This window comes from Cygnus atratus, chromosome 24, assembly GCF_013377495.2.
Source record: "Cygnus atratus isolate AKBS03 ecotype Queensland, Australia chromosome 24, CAtr_DNAZoo_HiC_assembly, whole genome shotgun sequence".
Lineage (NCBI taxonomy): Eukaryota > Metazoa > Chordata > Aves > Anseriformes > Anatidae > Cygnus > Cygnus atratus.
In genome coordinates this window covers 6,424,639-6,444,477 of record NC_066385.1, presented here as the reverse complement: position 1 = coordinate 6,444,477, position 19,839 = coordinate 6,424,639, and the positions used below count along the sequence as shown (strand labels likewise).

Genomic DNA, 19,839 nt, shown 5'->3' with positions numbered 1-19,839 from the left:
CCAGTTTCGGCCGGGCTAGGCGGGCCGGGGTTACCCAGAGGGCAGAGGCGCAGCGGTCTGTGGGAGAAGGGCTTGGGTGCCACCGGCATCAGACGTCACCGGGGCTCACCCAGGGGCGGGGGGGAGCCTGGGCTTGGGGTGGGGGCACCCCACCTGCTGGGGGCTGCATCCCCCTAGGTGCCCCCGGGGCAGGGAACCCACGGCACAGGGCAGGTGCCCCAGGGATGCCCAGGGTGAGCGGGGTGGGGGCGGCCGGTTGCGCCAGGTGTTCACACCCACCCCCCTGTTTCCCTATTCCCCACCCCCCCACTCGAAGCAGACGCCTTCGGGCAAAGAGCAGCCGGGTGCGGTGCCGACGTCAAGCCCTTACCCCTGCCCTGTGCCACCCTCAGCTGCGCAATTCCAGCCCAGGCACCCAAGGGAACAACACCGGGATTTGGGTGAGCTGGGACCTCTGGGTGTCCCCCAGAACGGGGCGGGGGGGGGGGGACAGGGGGGGCTCTGGCCACCGGGTGAACCCTGCGGGGCTGGGATGGGGCAGGGGTCCTGCTGGTGACCATTGGCGGGGGGGGGGGGGGGTTGGACGGACACAGGGTGGGTCCTGGGCCACCAAATGGTTTTGGGGACCCACGGGGGTGACGCAGCAACCTGGGGACCTTGCCAGGTGCTGGGCTCAGGACCCCGCACCCAGACCGAGCCCAGCCCTCCAGGCCGGACCCTGGACTCCGGCAGGGCGCTGCCCACCCTGCATGGCCCCAAACCAGTCGGGTCCACACCGGGTGCCTCGTATGGGGCTGGGGCAGGGACAAGCACACCGCCTGCATCCCCTCCAGCAGCCACACACGGGCCCCCCCCCCCACCGGCGCTGCCATCGCTGCCCAGGAAGATGGGAGACCCCTTCGGCCGCTGGAGCGGCCCCCCGTCCCTGTGAGTGCCCAGCAGGGTGGGTGCCCCGCACCCCCAGCGCTGGGGAGGCGGGAGCCGTGCTGCGGGGCGCAGTGGCCATGGGACCGTGGGACTCACCGCTATCTGTCTGTCCGGCCAGTAGCGAAACCGAAGACAGCTCCCACCTCCACCACTCCAACAGCTTTGCCCGACCCAGCGGGAAAAGCATCTACAGTGAGTAGCAGAAGCCCCCGAAACCCAGTTCCCCCCCGCGTGCCCACCCCTGACCCCCGTGTGTCCCCCCCAGACCAGCGCAAGGACTACAGCCAGAGCCTGCTCAAACCCCAAAGCAATTTCCAGCACCATGTGGAGGTAGGAGCCCCCCCCCCAAGACTACCCCCCTGGTGCCCCACGCTGTGGGGAGGTGACAGGCGCCCTATGGCACCCCGTGATTCCCCGTGACGTGTCCCCCCCCCAGCACCTGCTCACCATGCGGCTGGACAGGGACATCCGCAACACCGAGGACTGCCTGGCTCGCCTGAAGGCGCTGGAGGCCCAGGGCCGGGTCTGGGGGCAGGACCTCATCCTGCACGTCAAGAACCAGGAGCTGGTGCTGAGCGATGTGGAGAGCAAGGTACTGCGTGGCCATAGCACCCCCAAAAGCTGGCAGCCAGCCAGGAGCAGGCACACACCCCGGCACCCCCCAGCCCTGGCACCCATTCTGGACCCAGCTCCCCATAAACGCGGTGTTCCCCCCAGCCATGGCACCCCTGTACGCCTGGCACCTCCCTCAACCCCACCACAAGCATCAGCCTTCCAATGCCCCCCTGTCCCTGGCACCCACCCTGGCCATGAAACCTACCCTGGACACTTCACCCCCATGCATCTCTTATTCCCCCACCTGTGGCACCCCACATAACCCTGGTACCCCCCGGCATCGCAGCCCTGTAAGCTTGGCGCCCTCTTTGCCCTGGCGCCTACCACAAACCTTGCACCCCTCTAAGCCTGGCACCCCCTTGGCCGTGGCACCCGCAACCCTGCCTCAGGGCACCTCCCCCAGGAGCCTGATATCCCCCTCACCCCCTGCTCTTGGCTGGGCACTGCAGAACCCTGGCACCCACCTTCTCCCTTGCACCCCAATAACCCTGTAATCCCCCTGGCCCCTTGCACGCCCCTGCCCCTTGCACCATTATAACCCTTGCAGCTCCCTGCCCCTTGCACCCCTATAACCCCTTGCAGCCCCCTGTGCCTTGCGGCCCCTATAACCCCTTGCGGCCCCGTCCCTTGCGCCCCTACAACCCCTTGCAGCCCCTACAACCCCTTGCAGCCCCTACAACCCCTTGCGCCCCTACAACCCCTTGCAGCCCCTACAACCCCTTGCGCCCCTACAACCCCTTGCAGCCCCTACAACCCCTTGCGCCCCTACAACCCCTTGCACCCCTACAACCCCTTGCGCCCCTACAACCCCTTGCAGCCCCTACAACCCCTTGCAGCCCCTACAACCCCTTGCGCCCCTACAACCCCTTGCAGCCCCTACAACCCCTTGCGCCCCTACAACCCCTTGCAGCCCCTACAACCCCTTGCGCCCCTACAACCCCTTGCAGCCCCTACAACCCCTTGCAGCCCCTACAACCCCTTGCGCCCCTACAACCCCTTGCAGCCCCTACAACCCCTTGCAGCCCCTACAACCCCTTGCAGCCCCTACAACCCCTTGCGCCCCTACAACCCCTTGCAGCCCCTACAACCCCTTGCAGCCCCTACAACCCCTTGCGCCCCTACAACCCCTTGCAGCCCCTACAACCCCTTGCGCCCCTACAACCCCTTGCAGCCCCTACAACCCCTTGCGCCCCTACAACCCCTTGCAGCCCCTACAACCCCTTGCGCCCCTACAACCCCTTGCAGCCCCTACAACCCCTTGCAGCCCCTACAACCCCTTGCGCCCCTACAACCCCTTGCAGCCCCTACAACCCCTTGCGCCCCTACAACCCCTTGCAGCCCCTACAACCCCTTGCGCCCCCGTAACCCTCATGCCCCCTGCGGCGCCGCGGGCAGGAGGAGCTGGAGAGCTACCCGCTGGGCAGCGTGCAGGACTGCGCGGTCCTGCTGGACGCCTGCAGCTACGACTCGGTGCTGGCCGTCACCGTGCAGGAGCAGGCCCCCCCCGGCACCAGCGTCCTGCTCTTCCAGTGCGACCGCATCGGGGTGAGACGGGGCACGGGGGGTGGGGGGGGTGGGGAGGGGGGGCTGCGCACCAGGGCGGGAGGCTGACGGCAGTGGGGCTGTGCCAGGCCCGGACCCTGAAGAGCAGCCTGGAGAAGCTGGTGAAGCAGTGCAAGGAGGAGCAGCACCAGTACGGACGCAGGTAAGGGGCCCCTCTGTGGGGGCAGCCAGTCTGGGCCCCCCCAGGCCTGCCCCTAGCCCAGGCTGGGGGACCCCAGGTAGCAGGGGCTGAGGGGGGGCTCTCCCTGCTGGTGGGGGACCCCCGCTGCGCCCGTCCCCTCCCCATGGGCGTGGGCCCCTTCTGCCCGCTGCCTTCCTCCCTCCCGGTGTAACCCCCCCACACCCTCCTGGGGGGTGGGCCCCCTGCTGCCCCAGCCCCTGGCTCAGCATCCACCTTCCCCCATCCATGGGTACGGACCCCCGGCACCCCCATAGCCGGGGGCACAGCCCCATACTGCAGGCACCTCAGCAGCCCCCCCCCATCCCTCCCTGCCCAGGGCCCCCCCGGAGCAGCTGTCCGACCCGATCCCCCCGTACATGCCGGCCCCCTACGGAGCCCCGGAGCGGTGGGCAGCCACCCCAGAGCCCACCTTACCTGCGCCTCCCCAGCGCAGATCATCCTCCTTGGACTACAGTGAGTCACGGGGGGGTCATGTCGGGGTGTGGGGAGGGTGCTGGGCACGCCTGGGTCCCCTACAGCGTGCCTCATCTTCCCCGGGAGCAGGGGGGGGCAGCTGGGACCACCCCCCAGCACCAGCCGTCCAGCAGACCACCTGGGTCGACCCCTCGGGCCAGATCATGTCCGACACCGAACGAGACGCGGTAAGTGGCACCCGGTGCACCCCCACATCCCCCCCCAACTCTCCCCCCCGGCTCACCAGGCCCTATGCTGCTCCCACAGATGGTCCTCAACCACGTGCTGGGTGACATGGAGCTCTTCGTGAAGCAGGTGAAGGACGCCCTCAGCCTGATGAGCACCAAGAAGCAGAAAAAGAAGAAGAGCAAAGGTGGGGGGGGGGGCTGGGGGGGGGGGGGGGGAGGAGGTGCCGGGGGGCTGTCCCAGTGCCAGCCCCCCTCTCTGCACCCCTCTAGCTCTGCCACCCGAGGCCAGCTACAAGGACTTTTTCCAGAAGGTGAAATACGCCCTGAACCTCCTGGTAGGTCCCACCAGGCGGGACGCGACCCCGCGGCTCTGGGGCATCTTCGCTGGGGCTACGGGGGGTGTGGGGCTGGGGGGGCCACACGGGGCCACGCTCTGATTTCTCTCTGCGCAGGGAATCACCCACCAGCATCTAGAGAACCCGGACCCCCCCCAGCTGCTGCACCTCATCTTCGATACCCTGTCCTTCGTGAGTGCCCCGGGAGCAGGACCCCCCCCAGCCGGGGGCTGCCCTCGGCACCCTGCCTTTGGGGCAGCTCTCGGGGTGCTGAGGGAGCCCCCCCGCCCGTTACCCAGGTCCTGGACAACTGCCCCAACCCCAGACTGGCGCCGGCGGTGGAGGCACCGCTGCTGATCCCGGAGGCGGTGGAGCTGCTGGAGAAGACCCTGCACCCGCACGAGTACAGCACCTGGAAGATGCTGGGCATCAGCTGGAACAAGACCAGGTGGGCTCTGGGCCTCCGCCACCGAGGGGGGGGCTCCGAGCGCCGCCCCCCGGCTGGGGGCACCCCGCTTTGGGGGCCGCACGCCCACCACCGCCTCCTTTGCGCCTTGGCAGGGCGGAGTACCCCAACAGCGAGCAGGTGCCCCCCTACATCCCCACCTTCTCCGACGGGTGGCTGCCCCCACCCATGCTGAAACCGGAGCAGCGGCAGCAGCAGGTAGGGGGCATGGGGGGGGCGGCAAGGACACCCCGCTGCCTGCCTCAGTTTCCCCACCTTGCTCTGAACACGCGTCCCTCTCTGCTCCCCGCGCAGTTGCCGGCCACCAGCCACAAGAACGCTCCCAGCTACGGGAACATTCCCGGCCACAGGAACGGGGACGTGCCCGGCTACGGGGACATTCCCAGCTATGGGGACATTCCCGGCCACGGGAGCGTTCCCAGACGCGGGGACGTTCCTGGCCAGGTGTAAGCGCTCCCGCTGCCCCACGGATGCTGTAGGGGCAGGACTGCAGCAACAGCGCTGGGCGGGATCCAGCCAGGGCTGGGGGCACCCCTGGGTGCTCACTGCTGCCCCCCCTCTCCTTCAGGCCCTTTTCGCCCCCCCCCAGGCTGGCGCGGGCTCTGTACGAGTTTCAGGGCAGGAACCCCCAGGAGCTGAGCGTCAGGATGGGGGACACGCTGGAGGTACAAACTGGGGACCCCCAGTGGGCGTTCTCCGGGGAATCAGAGCGGGACCCCCCCCGTGTGGGGGGGTCAGGGGAGCTGCCCCGTTGTCACCGCCTGCCCTAGGTGCTGGACCAGCAGAAGAAGTGGTGGCTGGTGCAGAGCAGCCTGGGGCACAAGGGCTACGTCCCCAGCAACATCCTGGAGCCGCTGGGGCACGAGGACAGCAGGAGCCAGGTGGGTCCCCCCCGTGCCCCCTCCACACCAACAGCACCCGGAGGGGGGTGCATGGGGCCACCCCACCGCCCTCTTTCCCTTCCCCCCCCCTCCCAGGTCAGCCCCCCCAACCTGCACACGGGCTCCTCGCCGGCGGAGGTGACAGCCTGGCTGAAGGACAAAGGCTTCTCGCGGATGTGCGCCGTCCCCTGAGTCCCCAGCGCGTGGCCCCCCGTTGGAGGGGTCACCCCCCCGGCTGAGCCAGGCCCCCCGACCCCTCACCGTCTGTCTGTCTGTCCGTCCCCAGCACGGTGAGGTGCCTCGGGGTGCTGTCGGGCCACCAGCTGCTGCAGATGACGCCGGAGGAGCTGCGCGCCGTCTGCCCCGAGGAGGGGCGACGCGTCCTCTTCAAGCTCTCCTCCGTCAAGATGTCCCTGGGGGTGCGTCCCCCGAGCCCCCACACCGTGACACCCCCCCCCCCGATGGGTGCTTTCAGGGAGCAGGGGGGCGAGCCCCGGGCTCCCCGCTCCATGCTCGTTCTCCCCTCCCTACAGATGAGCCCCAGGGACTGAGCCGCAGGGAGCACGCCGACGCCGTCCCCGACGTCCTCCTGCTGCCACCCCAGGACAGAGCGCCCTGGGGGGGGCAGCCCCGCAGGACTGGAGGGGCCTGGCAGGAGGAGGTTCCCCAGCCCCCTGTGGTGCCCATTCCTCCCAAAAGCACCAGCGGGGGGAAGCTGCTGGGGGGGCACCGGGGACTCCCACGGGGAGACGCGCTCTGCAGAAGCTGGGGGGAAGCCGGGTACCCCCCGGGGGGGCCATGCACCGCGAAAGGCTCGTGCGAGCCCTGCAGGGCCGAGCTGCTGCTACGGAAAATAAAGAGAGTGACAGCACCGGGCTCTGCGTGGAAATGGGGGGCCCACACCCCTGCCCCCCCCCCGCCCCCGCCCCACCCCAGCAGGGCAGGGAGGGGGACTGGGGGTGACACCTCTCACAGGGGTCCCAAGGGGCACGGCTCTCCCCATGGGGGCACAAAGCCCCTCCCAGCACCACCTCGTTAGTGAGCAGATATGTGCTAACGAGCACCCTCCCCCCTCCCCCCCCCCCCCCCCGTGAAAGCAGACCCAGGGCTCCTTCCCATGGGGACTCGGAAGGGACAACCCACAGAGGAGCTCGACCCCTGGTGAGGGGGCGCTGGGGGCACCGCAGGGTGACAGCCCCCTCCCACCTCGCTCTGCCCCTGCCCTCCGGCCCCCCAAGACGGGGAGGGCCAAGCCCAGCGCCTCCCCCTGGTGCCCCCCCCCCCACACACACACTCAGGAGGGACTCAGGGTGCTGGATCTCCACAATTTATTGTGTTTGGGGTCCTCACACCCACGGAGACCCCCAGCCCCACTAGGGGGTGGGCAAGGCCCCCCACCCCTACTCCTTCTTGTTGCCCCACTTGGCCATCTTGTCGTTGATGGGCATCTTCTGGAAGCGGCTGGACTTCATGTAGGCAGCGACCTTCTCCAGGGCCTGCGGGAGCAAGGGGAGTGCCGGGGACCCATCCCCCCCAGCCGTGACCTCAGGGGTCCCCACCCACGGCCCCCCCACACTCACCCCAAAGCGGTCCATGAAGTCCTTGAGGTTCTTGTAGGGCTCCAGGCACTTGGGCTCGAAGATGCTGTTCTGCTCCAGCACGTCGAACATGAGGAAGTCCACGAAAGTGAGCTGCGGGGGGAGGGGGGGGGACACACACGGTGAGGGGCAGTGTGGGGACGCCCCCCCCCGCCCCGCTCCCCGGCCGTACCTTGTCCCCCGCAAACCACTTGCGGTCCCCGAGGAAGTTGGAGAAGAGCTTCAGCTTCCCCGGCAGCTGCTCCAGGTACCCCAGCTTCAGCTTCTCCTGCGAGGGCAAGGAGGTGGCCGTGGCTCCCGCCGCCCGGGGACACCCCCGCGTGGGGTCCCCGAAATGACCCCCCCCACCCTGCAGCCCCCAGGGGGGCACTCACAAAGTCGGGGCTGTAGCAGACCACGATCAGGCTCATGCGGAAATCCACCACCTGGTTCTCCAGCATGTCCACGCGCAGCTTCTCCTCCTCCGTCTCCCCGCCTGCGGGACGGGGCAGCCGTCAGCCCCCCACCCCCAGCAAAGCCCCCCCCCGGCCCCGCAGCCCCCCCAGCACTCACACATGTTGTGCTTGCGGGCGATGTAGCGCAGGATGGCGTTGCTCTGCGTCAGCTTGGTGCTGCCATCGATGAAGTAAGGGAGCTGGAAGGGACGTGAGGGTGTGGGGGACACCGGGGGGGGGGGCAAGGGAGGGGACACACAGCGGAGTGCCCCCCCCATGGCCCCCCCAGCCCCAGGCCACCTACGTTGGGGAAGTCCAGCCCCAGCTTCTCCTTCTCGTTGATCCATTGGCTCTTGTCGTAGTCGGGGGCTGCGGGGAGAGCAGGGGGGTGAGGCCGGGCTGTGCCCCCCCCGGTGGGGCGGGGAGCTGGGTGCCCCCCCCAGGACACAGCCCATCCGTTTGGGTCTCAGGAGGGGAAGGAGGAGCTGGGGGGGGGGCCTGACACCCCCCGGCCCCATTACACAACGCCCCCCCCAGCTGCAGAATCGGAGCGTGGGGCCCAGCCGCGTGCCCCAGGAGAGCAGCGGGGGGGTCCCGGGGGGAGGAGATGTGCTGCCCCCCCCTCACCTTCCCCGCAGCTGTACAGCTTGTCCTCGTAGGGCGTCTCGGTGTGCTCCAGCAGCAGGCGGATGGCGTGAGCGAGCTGGGGGGGGGGGGGGGACACGCGGTAATGAGCCCCCCCGCCGGGGAAACTGAGAAAGCAGAGCCCCGAGGGTCGGGTGGGGGAGGCGGGGAAGCCCTTAACCCCCCCCAACCACACCGGGGGCACCCCGCCGCCCCCCCCCCCGCCCCTCAGGGACCCCAGGGCACAGCACGAGGCACTGGAGGGGGGGAGGGGAGGCAAACAACCCCCCACGAGGGGGGGGGCTCAACACCCCCCCCAGCAACATCAGGGCCCCCCCCAGCCCCCCCAGGCTTGGGGAGCCCCCCTCGGCCCGCCCCGCCCGGGCGCGGCCCCCACGCACGCCGCGGATGTCCCAGTAGCCCAGCACCGCCATGGCCGCGATCGCTGCTCCCCCACCCCCGCGCCCCCCCGCGCCCCCCCGCTTCCCCTTCGCCTTCCCGGGGCGGGGTTTGGCTGGGGGGGGGCCCTTAAAGGGGAACGCGGCTGCGGGCGGGGGGGGCCGCGGGGCGCAGCCCCCCCACCCTGGGCCCTACGGTGTGCATGGGCCCCCCGCCCCCACACACACACTGGGGGGCTCTGCACTGCCCCGGACCGCACGGGGGGGTCCCCTTTCTTCTGCTCCCCCCCCCAGCTGCACAGCAGCGGCCCTTGTCCTGGGGGCCCCTTCCGCCCCCGCACGGTGCATGGGGGTCTTGTTACCCCGGGGGGTGCGTGGGGGCCCTCCAGCCTCCCTTTATCCAGGGGGGGCACGGAGGGATGACTCCCCCCCTCCCCCAGGATGCGGGAAGGCGCCGTCACCCCCCGGAGCTGTCCCCAGGGTCCCCTCCCCTCCCAGCACCCCGCGGCGGCTCCATGCGCACAGAGGGGAGGGTGCGGACCCCCAGCTTTATTCTGCAGGGGAGGGGGCTGGGGGGGGCACACGTGCGGGGGCACGCATCGCGGTCACTCCTTCTTGTTGCACCACTGCGCTGTCCGCCAGAAAATGGGGGTCTTCATGAAGCGCCCCGACCGCATGTACGCCCCGATCTTCTCCAGCGCCTACAGGGTGGAGAAGGGATGGGGATGGGACAGGGATGGGGACGGGACAGGGATGGGGACGGGACAAGGACGGGGATGGGGACGGGGATGGAGACGGGACAAGGATGGGGATGGGGACGGGACAGGGATGGGGACGGGACAGGGATGGGGACGGGACAGGGACGGGGATGGGACAGGGATGGGGACGGGACAGGGATGGGGACGGGACAGGGATGGGGACGGGACAAGGACAGGGATGGGGACGGGACAAGGACGGGGATGGGGACGGGACAGGGATGGGGATGGGGACGGGACAGGGATGGGGACGGGACAAGGACGGGGATGGGGACGGGACAGGGATGGGGATGGGGACGGGACAGGGATGGGGACGGGACAAGGACGGGGATGGGGACGGGGATGGAGACGGGACAAGGACGGGGATGGGGACGGGACGGGGATGGGGACGGGACAGGGATGGGGACGGGACAGGGATGGGGACGGGACAGGGATGGGGACGGGACAGGGACGGGGACGGGACAAGGACGGGGATGGGGACGGGACAGGGATGGGGATGGGGACGGGACAGGGCCAGGCCTGGGGACAGGACGGGGATGGGGACACTGGGGTGTCCCCGCTCACCTCGAAGCGCTGCAGGAACTGGCCCAGGTTGCCCTGCAGCTCAGGGCAATCGGGGACAAACATGCGCTGCTGGTCTAGCACGTCGTACGCCACAAAGTCAACGAAGGTGAGCTGCGGTGGAGGGGGCGACAGTAGGGTCAGCCTGCCGCCCCCAGCCCCCAGCCCCCCCAGCCCCCAGCACCCACCTTCTCCCCAGCAAACCAGGCCCGGGAGCCCAGGAACCGCGACAGCTCCCGCAGCTTCCCCGGCAGCTGCTCCAGGTATGCCGGCTTCAGCTTCTCCTGTGCACGGGGGGGGGCAGAGCTGGTGCAGGGCCCCCCCCTCCCCAGCCCCCCCAGCACCCAGGGGTCCCAGCCCCGTGGCCAGGACCAGGCAGGAAGGGGCGCGTCCCCAGCGCACCTTTGCAGTGGCAAGAAGAGGCCACGGTGTGTTTTGTGATGACCCCGTGTCCCCAGCCGGGCTGGGGACCCCGGGGGGGTCCTGTCCCCCTGTCCCCCCCCCATGGCACTCACAAAGTCAGGGTTGTTGCAGAGCCGGATGAAGCTCAAGCGCAGATCCATCACCTGGTTCTCCAGCATGTCCACGCGCAGCTTCTCCTCCTCCGTCTCCCCACCTGCGGGACAGGGCAGCCGTCAGCCCCCCCCGAGACCCCCCCCCTCAGCCCCCGCAGCCCCCCCCAGCACTCACACATGTTGTGCTTGCGGGCGATGTAGCGCAGGATGGCGTTGCTCTGCGTCAGCTTGGTGCTGCCATCGATGAGATAGGGCAGCTGGGGGAGGCAGCGGCGGGGGGGGGGGTCAGCCCTGGAAGCCCCCAGCCCCCCCGTGCGCCCCCACCCCGTGCCCGGCCCCCACCTACGTTGGGGAAATCGAGGCCCAGCTTCTCCTTCTCGTTGGTCCAGTCGCTTGGGTCAAAGTTTGGGGCTGGGGGGGGAAAGGGAGATGGGGGGAGCAGGGAGGGGGGGGGCACAGGGAGACGGGTCCCCCCCCCGCACCCCCCACTGCACCAAGGAGGCCGGGGACGCGCAGAGGGGGCTCCCCAGGAGCAGCCCCCCCGCCCCCCCGGCTCCCTCCCCTCCCTTCCCCCGCCCCCCAGGCACTGAGCCAGGGCCAAGGCCCAGGGCCGGGGGGGGGCAGCAGGGGGTCCCCTCCTCGGGCCGTGCTGCCCCCCCACCTGGCCCGAGGCTGTACTGCCGCTCCTCGTAGGGGGTCTCGGTGTGCTCCAGCAGCAGGCGGATGGCGTGGGCCAGCTGGGGACAGAGCACGGCGCCTCGTCACCCCCCCGGCATTAGGACCCCCCCCCGTCCCCCTCCCCTCTCCCCGGGCTCACCCCGCGGACGTCCCAGTAGCCCAGCGTGACCACCATGGCGGCTGCGGGGACAGCGCTGACGACCGCCGGGGCAGGGCGGGGCGGGGGCGGCACCGAGCGGCTGAGCCCCCCCGCGCCCTTCCCCCCTCCCCCCGGAGCGCGAGCAGAAGTCTGTGAGTTGAGATAACGACAGTTTATTAAGACAGGGAAAAGAATAACAATAATAATAATAATAATAGTAATAATGTGTACAAAATAAGTGATGCACAATGCAATTGCTCACCACCCGCTGACCGATGCCCAGCCTATCCCCGAGCAGCCGGCCCCCCCACCCCGGCTAGCCACCCCTATATATTGTTCAGCATGACGTCAGATGGTATGGAATACCCCTTTGGCCAGTTTGGGTCAGCTGTCCTGGGTCTGTCCCCTCCCAGCTCCTGCTGCACCCCCAGCCTGCTCGCTAGCAGGACAGAGCGAGAAGCTGAAAAGTCCTTGGCTTGGTGTAAGCACTGCTCTACAACAATTAAAACATCAGCATGTTATCAGCGCTCTTCTCATCCTAATCCAAAAACATAGCACCCTGCCAGCTACTAGGAGGAAAATTAACTCTGTCCTACCTGAAACCAGGACAGATATCCACCCCTTATTCCATACCATTTATGTCATGCTCAGGTTACACTCTTTCCAATACCTTCTAATTAGTCACCATTTTCATCTATGATATATAGCAACCATGGTAGTGATGACATACAGTGTTATATGATAATTAACATACTACAATTCAACTCATGGGCTATTCTCACCCAGTATTAGGTCCCCTTGAGGTACACACCGAACCTCCCCATTCTTTTGCATTACCCACCAAGTGCATCCAGGTCCCTGGGCAAAAGCAATCCCACGAATGGGCTTGCCTTTTCCTGAGGCAGGAGTAGCCCAGACTGTCTTACCCAGCATGTTTCTTACGTGCACTACAGGAACTTTATCCCCTTCTACAGTGCGTAACAGGTTTGATTGGGCAGGTCCAGCTCGGTTGGCAGATCCTCTAGTATTGACTAACCAGGTGGCCTTTGCCAAATGTGTTTCCCAATTTTTGAATGTCCCAGCACCCATCGCTTTCAGTGTAGTCTTTAACAGTCCATTGTATCGTTCAACTTTCCCGGAGGCTGGTGCATGATAAGGGATGTGATACACCCACTCAATACCATGTTCTTTGGCCCAAGTGTCTATAAGGTTGTTTCGGAAATGAGTCCCATTGTCTGACTCAATTCTTTCTGGGGTGCCATGTCGCCATAGGACTTGCTTTTCAAGGCCCAGGATAGTGTTCCGGGCAGTGGCATGGGGCACAGGATATGTTTCCAGCCATCCGGTGGTTGCTTCCACCATTGTAAGTACGTGGCGCTTGCCGTTGCGGGTTTGGGGGAGTGTGATGTAATCAATCTGCCAGGCCTCTCCGTATTTGTATTTCAGCCATCGTCCTCCATACCAGAGAGGCTTTGACCGTTTGGCTTGTTTAATTGCAGCACATGTTTCACAATCATGAATAACCTGTGCTGTAGTGTCCATGGTCAGCTCCACCCCTCGGTCACGAGCCCATCTGTATGTTGCATCTCTACCTTGATGGCCTGAGGTGTCATGGGCCCATCGGGCTATAAATAATTCACCTTTATGTTGCCAGTCCAGGTCCACCTGAGCCACTTCAATCTTAGCAGCCTGATCCACCTGCTGGTTGTTTTGATGTTCTTCAGTAGCCCGATTCTTGGGCACATGGGCATCTACATGGCGTACCTTTACAACCAGGTTCTCTACCCGGGCAGCAATATCTTGCCACAATGCAGCAGCCCAGATGGGTTTGCCCCGGCGTTCCCAGTTGTTCTGCTTCCATTGCTGTAGCCACCCCCACAGGGCATTTGCTACCATCCATGAATCAGTGTAGAGATAGAGAACTGGCCATTTTTCTCGTTCAGCAATATCTAAGGCCAGCTGAACGGCTTTCACTTCTGCAAACTGACTCGATTCACCTTCTCCCTCAGCAGCTTCTGCAACTCATCGTGTAGGACTCCATACAGCAGCTTTCCATCTCCGATGCTTTCCCACCATACGACAGGACCCATCAGTGAACAGGGCGTATTTCTTCTCATTTTCTGGTAGCTTGTTGTACAGTGGGGCTTCTTCAGCACGGACCACCTCCTCCTCTGCTGATATCCCAAAGTACTTGCCTTCTGGCCAGTCCATAATCACTTCCAGGATTCCTGGGCGACTGGGGTTACCTATTCGAGCCCGCTGAGTAATCAGTGCAACCCACTTGCTCCATGTAGCATCAGTTGCATGATGTGTAGAGGGGACCCTTCCTTTGAACATCCAACCCAGTACCGGCAGTCGGGGTGCCAGGAGGAGCTGCGCTTCAGTACCGACCACTTCCGAAGCAGATCAAACTCCCTCATATGCTGCCAATATCTCCTTTTCGGTTGGCGTATAGCGGGCCTCAGATCCTCTGTATCCCCGACTCCAAAACCCCAGGGGTCGACCTCGAGTTTCCCCAGGTTCTTTCTGCCAGAGGCTCCAGGTGGGACCATTCTCCCCGGCTGCGGTGTAGAGCACATTCTTTACGTCTGGTCCTGTTCGGACTGGCCCAAGGGCTACTGCATGAACTATTTCCTGTTTAATTTGTTCAAAGGCTTGTCGTTGCTCAGGGCCCCATTCAAAAGCATTCTTCTTACGAGTTACTTGGTAGAGCGGGTTTACAATCAGACTGTAATTTGGAATATGCATTCTCCAAAACCCCACGACACCTAGGAAAGTTTGTGTTTCCTTTTTGCTAGTTGGTGGAGACATAGCTGTTATTTTGTTGATCACATCCATTGGGATTTGACGACGTCCATCTTGCCATTTTATTCCTAAAAACTGGATCTCTCGTGCAGGTCCTTTGACTTTATTTTGTTTTTATGGCAAAACTGGCCTTCAGAAGGATTTGGACTATTTTCTTCCCTTTCTCGAAAACTTCCTCTGCCGTGTCACCCCACACAATGATGTCATCGATGTACTGCAGGTGTTCAGGAGCCTCCCCCTGCTCCAGCGCAGACTGGATCAGTCCATGGCAAATGGTAGGGCTATGTTTCCACCCCTGGGGCAGCCGATTCCACGTATATTGGACTCCCCTCCAAGTGAAAGCAAACTGTGGCCTGCACTCTGCTGCTAGAGGGATGGAGAAAAATGCATTAGCAATATCAATTGTGGCATACCACTTGGCTGCCTTTGATTCCAGTTCGTACTGGAGTTCTAGCATGTCCGGCACTGCAGCACTCAGTGGTGGCGTGACTTCGTTCAGGCCACGATAGTCCACTGTTAGTCTCCACTCACCATTAGACTTTCGCACTGGCCATATGGGACTATTAAAAGGTGAATGGGTCTTGCTGATCACTCCTTGGCTCTCCAGTTGACGAATTAGCTCGTGGGTGGGAATCAGGGAGTCTCGGTTGGTGCGATATTGCCGCCGGTGCACAGTTGTGGTAGCGATTGGCACTTGCTGTTCTTCAACCCTCAGCAGCCCCACAACAGAAGGGTCCTCTGAGAGACCGGGCAAGGTAGACAACTGTTTAATGTCCTCTGTCTCTAAGGCAGCTATGCCAAAAGCCCAGCGGAACCCTTTTGGGTCCTTGAAATATCCTCTTCTAAGATAGTCTATGCCAAGGATGCACGGAGCATCCGGGCCAGTCACAATACGGTGCTTTTGCCACTCATTTCCAGTTAGACTCACTTCAGCTTCCAATACAGTTAACTGCTGGGATCCCCCTGTCACGCCATAAATACAGATGGGCTCTGGCCCTTTACAGCTTGATGGCATTAGAGTACATTGTGCACCGGTGTCTACTAAAGCCTTATACTTCTGTGCGTCAGACGTGCCAGGCCATCGAATCCACACAGTCCAATAAACTCGGTTGTCCCTTTCCTCCCCCTGGCTGGAGGCAGGGCCCCTCTAGTCCTGGTCAGAATCTTCGTTTCTGTGTTTAAAAGACTGCCTGCTAGAAGTTGGAGCAGCAAACTTTTCAGAGAACCCCTTTCTCCCGATTGTTTTCTTTTGTAACTCACGTACCCGTGCCTCTAGGGTCTCAGTAGATTTTCCATCCCATTTTCTCATGTCCTCTCCATGGTCACGTAGGTAGAACCACAGGGTGGCGCGGGGTGTGTACCCACCATATTGTCTTCTTTGCACGGATGCGCGTTTACCCCTAATAGCCGAGACGCTGGTTCGTACAGGTGGGGAAGAAAATACACTCTCTTTAAGTTGGTGGACCTCTTCAAAAAGTTTCTCCAAAGTATTCTCTTTTAGTTGGTGGCCACTGGTTCATTCAGGTGGGGGGGAATATAAACTCTCTTTAAGTTGGTGGACCTCTTCAAAAAGTTTCTCCAAAGTATTCTCTTTTAGTTGGTGGCCACTGGTTCATTCAGGTGGGGGGGAATATAAACTCTCTTTAAGTTGGTGGACCTCTTCAAAAAGTTTCTCCAAAGTATTCTCTTTTAGTTGGTGGCCACTGGTTTGTTCAGGTGGGGGGGAAGATAAATTCTCTTTAAGTTGGTGGAACTCTTCAGAGAGTTTCTCCACAGCCGAGACGCAGGCCTGTAGGGAAGAGGAGAGATTTCCTTCGTACTGCCGGAGTTGTTTAGCCATGTCACCCACTGTGGGATCTTCACCGTCTTTCCAGGTTATTATTGACAATGTGCTGGCCCATGTTGATGGTGCATTCTGTACAAACTTCCGCCATATGGGTCGAGTACACTGGACTTCATCTGGATCTGTGGATGTTTGTGCGTCGTCTAGGTCCTTATAAATTACTTCCCGTACGGCTAATTCCCTCAGGTACTGGATTCCCTTCTCCATGGTGGTCCACTTGACTGGTAGACATACAAGTTCTTCCTTGTAGGGATACCTTCCCTTCACAGCTAACAGGAGACGCCTCCAGAGGCTGTGAGATCGTGCTCCATCTCCAATTGCTTTGTCAATGCTTGCATCTCTAGCAAGGGATCCCAACCGCTTGGCTTCCCTGCCCTCTAATTCCACACCATTGGCTCCAGTGTCCCAGCACCGGAGCAGCCAGGTGACAAGCTGTTCACCTATACAGCGACCAAAATCTTTTCGCACATCTCGTAGCTCACGCTGGTATAGGGTTTGGGTAGTTACTGTTGATTGTCTGACATCCTCATCCTCATCTTCATCCTCCCGCACACTTGATGGCCCAGCCTCGTCTTCTCCACGCCCAGACTTAGCAGAAGACTTTCTGCGTTCTAAACGACCTGAGTCTCTATACCATTTTTTTCACCTTTTCTACAGGGGCAACTTGCACTGCTACAGCTCGCCTCTCTGACCCAGCCACAGAGTCTGCCACAGGGGTTGGAATACCCTCTGCAGGGGCAACTTGCACTGCTACAGTTCGTTTCTCCGACCCAGCCACAGGGTCTGCCACAGGGGTTGGAGTACCCTCTGCAGGGGCAACTTGCACTGCTACAGTTCGTTTCTCTGACCCAGCCACAGGAGTGGGAACGGCTGCGGGAGCTGGAACGGCTGTGGGTGCCGGGACGGCTGCGGGAGCTGGAGCTGGAACGGCTACGGGAGCTGGAACGGCTGCGGGAGCTGGAACGGCTGCGGGAGCTGGAACGGCTGCGGGAGCTGGAACGGCTGCGGGAGCTGGAACGGCTGCGGGAGCTGGAACGGCTGCGGGAGCTGGAGCTGGAACGGCTGCGGGAGCTGAAACCGGGACGGCTGCGGGAGCTGAAACCGGGACGGCTGCGGGAGCTGAAACCGGGACGGCTGCGGGAGCTGAAACCGGGACGGCTGCGGGAGCTGAAACCGGGACGGCTGCGGGAGCTGAAACCGGGACGGCTGCGGGAGCTGAAACCGGGACGGCTGCGGGAGCTGAAACCGGGACGGCTGCGGGAGCTGAAACCGGGACGGCTGCGGGAGCTGGAACGGCTGCAGGAGCCGAAACCGGGACGGCTGCGGGAGCTGGAACGGCTGCGGGAGCCGAAACCGGGACGGCTGCGGGAGCTGGAGCTGGAACGGCTGCGAGAGCTGGAACGGCTGTGGGAGCCGGAACCGGGACGGCTGCGGGAGCTGGAGCTGGAACGGCTGCGGGAGCTGTCACTAGGTTGATAGTAGCATCAATTGCAGCTCGATAGGCACAGGCCAGACCCCAGCACGCCACAGTGATTTGTGTCACTTCGGAACTGCCAGAGTCATGACACCTTTTTTTCAAGCATTCTACCAGTTTTTTTAGGATTTTGCAGTTGTTCAGGGGTGAACGTCCAAAACATTGGAGGTGCCCACTGCCCTAGAAACCTGCCCATATCCTCCCACACTCCCTGCCACTCGCAAATATCCCGCCTCAAGACAGATCTCCGGATGAGATTCCTAAGTAGTTGTTTAACCTTAAACAAAACCTGAAGCACATTCAGGAGACATAACAACAAGAACATGCTGGTCTGAGTATCCCAAGGATATTCAACATCTTGTAGAGCTACCGTAACTAGCTCGGGGGATAAGAGGGTGGTGAAGGAGGAAGGGAGAGTGAACAGGTAGGAGAAAATATCTTCCCCTGTCCCCTCCACAGATTGACTCCCTGATGAAAAAAGGCAATAGGTGTAATTGCTAATAGTTTCTGAGATATGGTTTCCGAAGTATAGAGTCGACGACAGTGCTGAGTACAAATACCAGGTTAGAGTCATGACCAGATATCTCATCATTTCATAAGCCATTGTTACACCACACAGTACCATAACAATCTTGAACCAGGGCCCGGAAAGGATAAACAGCATGACAGGGAGCACATACAGAAAGTAACTTGCTATAAAACTCAATTTGGGAAACAGGTACAGCAGACTTGAGATGAAAGCAATCAACATTGTGACTAGCAACTATTAAGCAGGTCGAATACTTATACCAATTTTAGTTTAACACACTCGGGTCAAATCTGTCGATATCTCAACCCTTCGAGCCCCACGTTGGGCGCCAAATTGACTGTTGTGGTTTAGCCCAGCTGGCAGCCAAACACCACACAGCCGTTCGCTCACCCTCCCCCCTCCCTCTCCGGGATGGGGGAGAGAAACGGGAAAGTGAAGCCTGTGAGTTGAGATAACGACAGTTTATTAAGACAAGAAAAATAATAATAATAATAATAATAATAATAATAGTAATAATGTGTACAAAATAAGTGATGCACAATGCAATTGCTCACCACCCGTTGACCGATGCCCAGCCTATCCGCGAGCAGCCGCCCCCCCACCCCGGCTAGCCACCCCTATATATTGTTCAGCATGACGTCAGATGGTATGGAATACCCCTTTGGCCAGTTTGGGTCAGCTGTCCTGGGTCTGTCCCCTCCCAGCTCCTGCTGCACCCCCAGCCTGCTCGCTAGCAGGACAGAGCGAGAAGCTGAAAAGTCCTTGGCTTGGTGTAAGCACTGCTCTACAACAATCCAAACATCAGCATGTTATCAGCGCTCTTCTCATCCTAATCCAAAACATAGCACCCTGCCAGCTACTAGGAGGAAAATTAACTCTGTCCTACCTGAAACCAGGACAAGGGGTCACCCCCCCGGCTGAGCCAGGCCCCCCGACCCCTCACCGTCTGTCTGTCTGTCCGTCCCCAGCACGGTGAGGTGCCTCGGGGTGCTGTCGGGCCACCAGCTGCTGCAGATGACGCCGGAGGAGCTGCGCGCCGTCTGCCCCGAGGAGGGGCGACGCGTCCTCTTCAAGCTCTCCTCCGTCAAGATGTCCCTGGGGGTGCGTCCCCCGAGCCCCCACACCGTGACACCCCCCCCCCCCGATGGGTGCTTTCAGGGAGCAGGGGGGCGAGCCCCGGGCTCCCCGCTCCATGCTCGTTCTCCCCTCCCTACAGATGAGCCCCAGGGACTGAGCCGCAGGGAGCACGCCGACGCCGTCCCCGACGTCCTCCTGCTGCCACCCCAGGACAGAGCGCCCTGGGGGGGGCAGCCCCGCAGGACTGGAGGGGCCTGGCAGGAGGAGGTTCCCCAGCCCCCTGTGGTGCCCATTCCTCCCAAAAGCACCAGCGGGGGGAAGCTGCTGGGGGGGCACCGGGGACTCCCACGGGGAGACGCGCTCTGCAGAAGCTGGGGGGAAGCCGGGTACCCCCCGGGGGGGCCATGCACCGCGAAAGGCTCGTGCGAGCCCTGCAGGGCCGAGCTGCTGCTACGGAAAATAAAGAGAGTGACAGCACCGGGCTCTGCGTGGAAATGGGAGGCCCACACCCCTGCCCCCCCCCGCCCCCGCCCCACCCCAGCAGGGCAGGGAGGGGGACTGGGGGTGACACCTCTCACAGGGGTCCCAAGGGGCACGGCTGTCCCCATGGGGGCACAAAGCCCCTCCCAGCACCACCTCGTTAGTGAGCAGATATGTGCTAACGAGCACCCTCCCCCTCCCCCCCCCCCCCCCCCCGTGAAAGCAGACCCAGGGCTCCTTCCCATGGGGACTCGGAAGGGACAACCCACAGAGGAGCTCGACCCCTGGTGAGGGGGCGCTGGGGGCACCGCAGGGTGACA

At 63.0% G+C, this 19,839-nt stretch overlaps 3 protein-coding genes across 6 annotated transcripts; 1 reads left to right on the top strand and 2 right to left on the bottom strand.

Annotated features, from left to right (window-relative positions):
• The first annotated feature begins 1,004 nt into the window (after positions 1-1,004).
• Positions 1,005-19,362, top strand: EPS8L3 (EPS8 like 3). Its single transcript, XM_050715274.1, has 18 exons — positions 1,005-1,119; positions 1,193-1,257; positions 1,364-1,519; positions 2,938-3,087; positions 3,174-3,247; positions 3,603-3,739; positions 3,830-3,927; positions 4,007-4,112; positions 4,198-4,262; positions 4,380-4,454; positions 4,562-4,710; positions 4,824-4,926; positions 5,023-5,174; positions 5,318-5,393; positions 5,499-5,609; positions 5,706-5,785; positions 5,896-6,028; positions 19,179-19,362. Exons 1-18 carry the CDS (start codon positions 1,005-1,007, stop codon positions 19,194-19,196), a joined length of 1,863 nt encoding a protein of 620 aa, XP_050571231.1. The 3' UTR covers positions 19,197-19,362.
• Positions 6,912-8,752, bottom strand: LOC118260425 (glutathione S-transferase Mu 3-like). 2 transcript variants are annotated; one of them, XM_035570635.2, is made up of 8 exons: positions 8,667-8,752; positions 8,269-8,344; positions 7,946-8,010; positions 7,760-7,841; positions 7,582-7,682; positions 7,380-7,475; positions 7,190-7,300; positions 6,921-7,105 (listed from the first exon to the last, which is right to left on the bottom strand). In XM_035570635.2, exons 1-8 carry the CDS (start codon positions 8,697-8,699, stop codon positions 7,010-7,012), a joined length of 660 nt encoding a protein of 219 aa, XP_035426528.1. In that variant the 5' UTR covers positions 8,700-8,752; the 3' UTR covers positions 6,921-7,009. The 2 variants fall into 2 exon arrangements, with proteins under 2 accessions (XP_035426527.1, XP_035426528.1); XM_035570634.2 differs by having other exon boundaries at positions 6,912-7,105; positions 7,190-7,475.
• LOC118260423 (glutathione S-transferase 2) lies at positions 9,193-11,618 on the bottom strand. 3 transcript variants are annotated; one of them, XM_035570628.2, is made up of 9 exons: positions 11,543-11,618; positions 11,312-11,461; positions 11,156-11,231; positions 10,841-10,905; positions 10,670-10,751; positions 10,495-10,595; positions 10,168-10,263; positions 9,983-10,093; positions 9,193-9,364 (listed from the first exon to the last, which is right to left on the bottom strand). In XM_035570628.2, exons 2-9 carry the CDS (start codon positions 11,345-11,347, stop codon positions 9,269-9,271), a joined length of 663 nt encoding a protein of 220 aa, XP_035426521.1. In that variant the 5' UTR covers positions 11,348-11,461; positions 11,543-11,618; the 3' UTR covers positions 9,193-9,268. The 3 variants fall into 3 exon arrangements, with proteins under 3 accessions (XP_035426521.1, XP_035426520.1, XP_035426522.1); XM_035570627.2 differs by lacking the exon at positions 11,543-11,618 and having other exon boundaries at positions 10,168-10,595; XM_035570629.2 differs by lacking the exons at positions 10,168-10,263; positions 11,543-11,618.
• Positions 19,363-19,839: the final 477 nt, after the last annotated feature.

What these genes read in the sequence shown, in the direction of transcription:
- EPS8L3 (XM_050715274.1), top strand. Translation starts at nt 1,005, where the DNA reads ATGGGACCGTGGGACTCACCGCTATCTGTCTGTCCGGCCAGTAGCGAA. An exon ending in ATTTCCAGCACCATGTGGAG is followed by an intron (nt 1,258 to 1,363) that starts GTAGGAGCCCCC and finishes TCCCCCCCCCAG; the next exon opens with CACCTGCTCACCATGCGGCT. An exon ending in ATCAGCTGGAACAAGACCAG is followed by an intron (nt 4,711 to 4,823) that starts GTGGGCTCTGGG and finishes GCGCCTTGGCAG; the next exon opens with GGCGGAGTACCCCAACAGCG.
- LOC118260425 (XM_035570634.2), bottom strand. Translation starts at nt 8,699, where the DNA reads ATGGCGGTGCTGGGCTACTGGGACATCCGCGGC. An exon ending in TCTGCTACAGCCCCGACTTT is followed by an intron (nt 7,476 to 7,581) that starts GTGAGTGCCCCC and finishes TTGCCCTCGCAG; the next exon opens with GAGAAGCTGAAGCTGGGGTA. An exon ending in ACTTCATGGACCGCTTTGGG is followed by an intron (nt 7,106 to 7,189) that starts GTGAGTGTGGGG and finishes TTGCTCCCGCAG; the next exon opens with GCCCTGGAGAAGGTCGCTGC.
- LOC118260423 (XM_035570627.2), bottom strand. Translation starts at nt 11,347, where the DNA reads ATGGTGGTCACGCTGGGCTACTGGGACGTCCGCGGG. An exon ending in GCTACTGGGACGTCCGCGGG is followed by an intron (nt 11,232 to 11,311) that starts GTGAGCCCGGGG and finishes CTCTGTCCCCAG; the next exon opens with CTGGCCCACGCCATCCGCCT. An exon ending in GCAGTACAGCCTCGGGCCAG is followed by an intron (nt 10,906 to 11,155) that starts GTGGGGGGGCAG and finishes TTCCCCCCCCAG; the next exon opens with CCCCAAACTTTGACCCAAGC.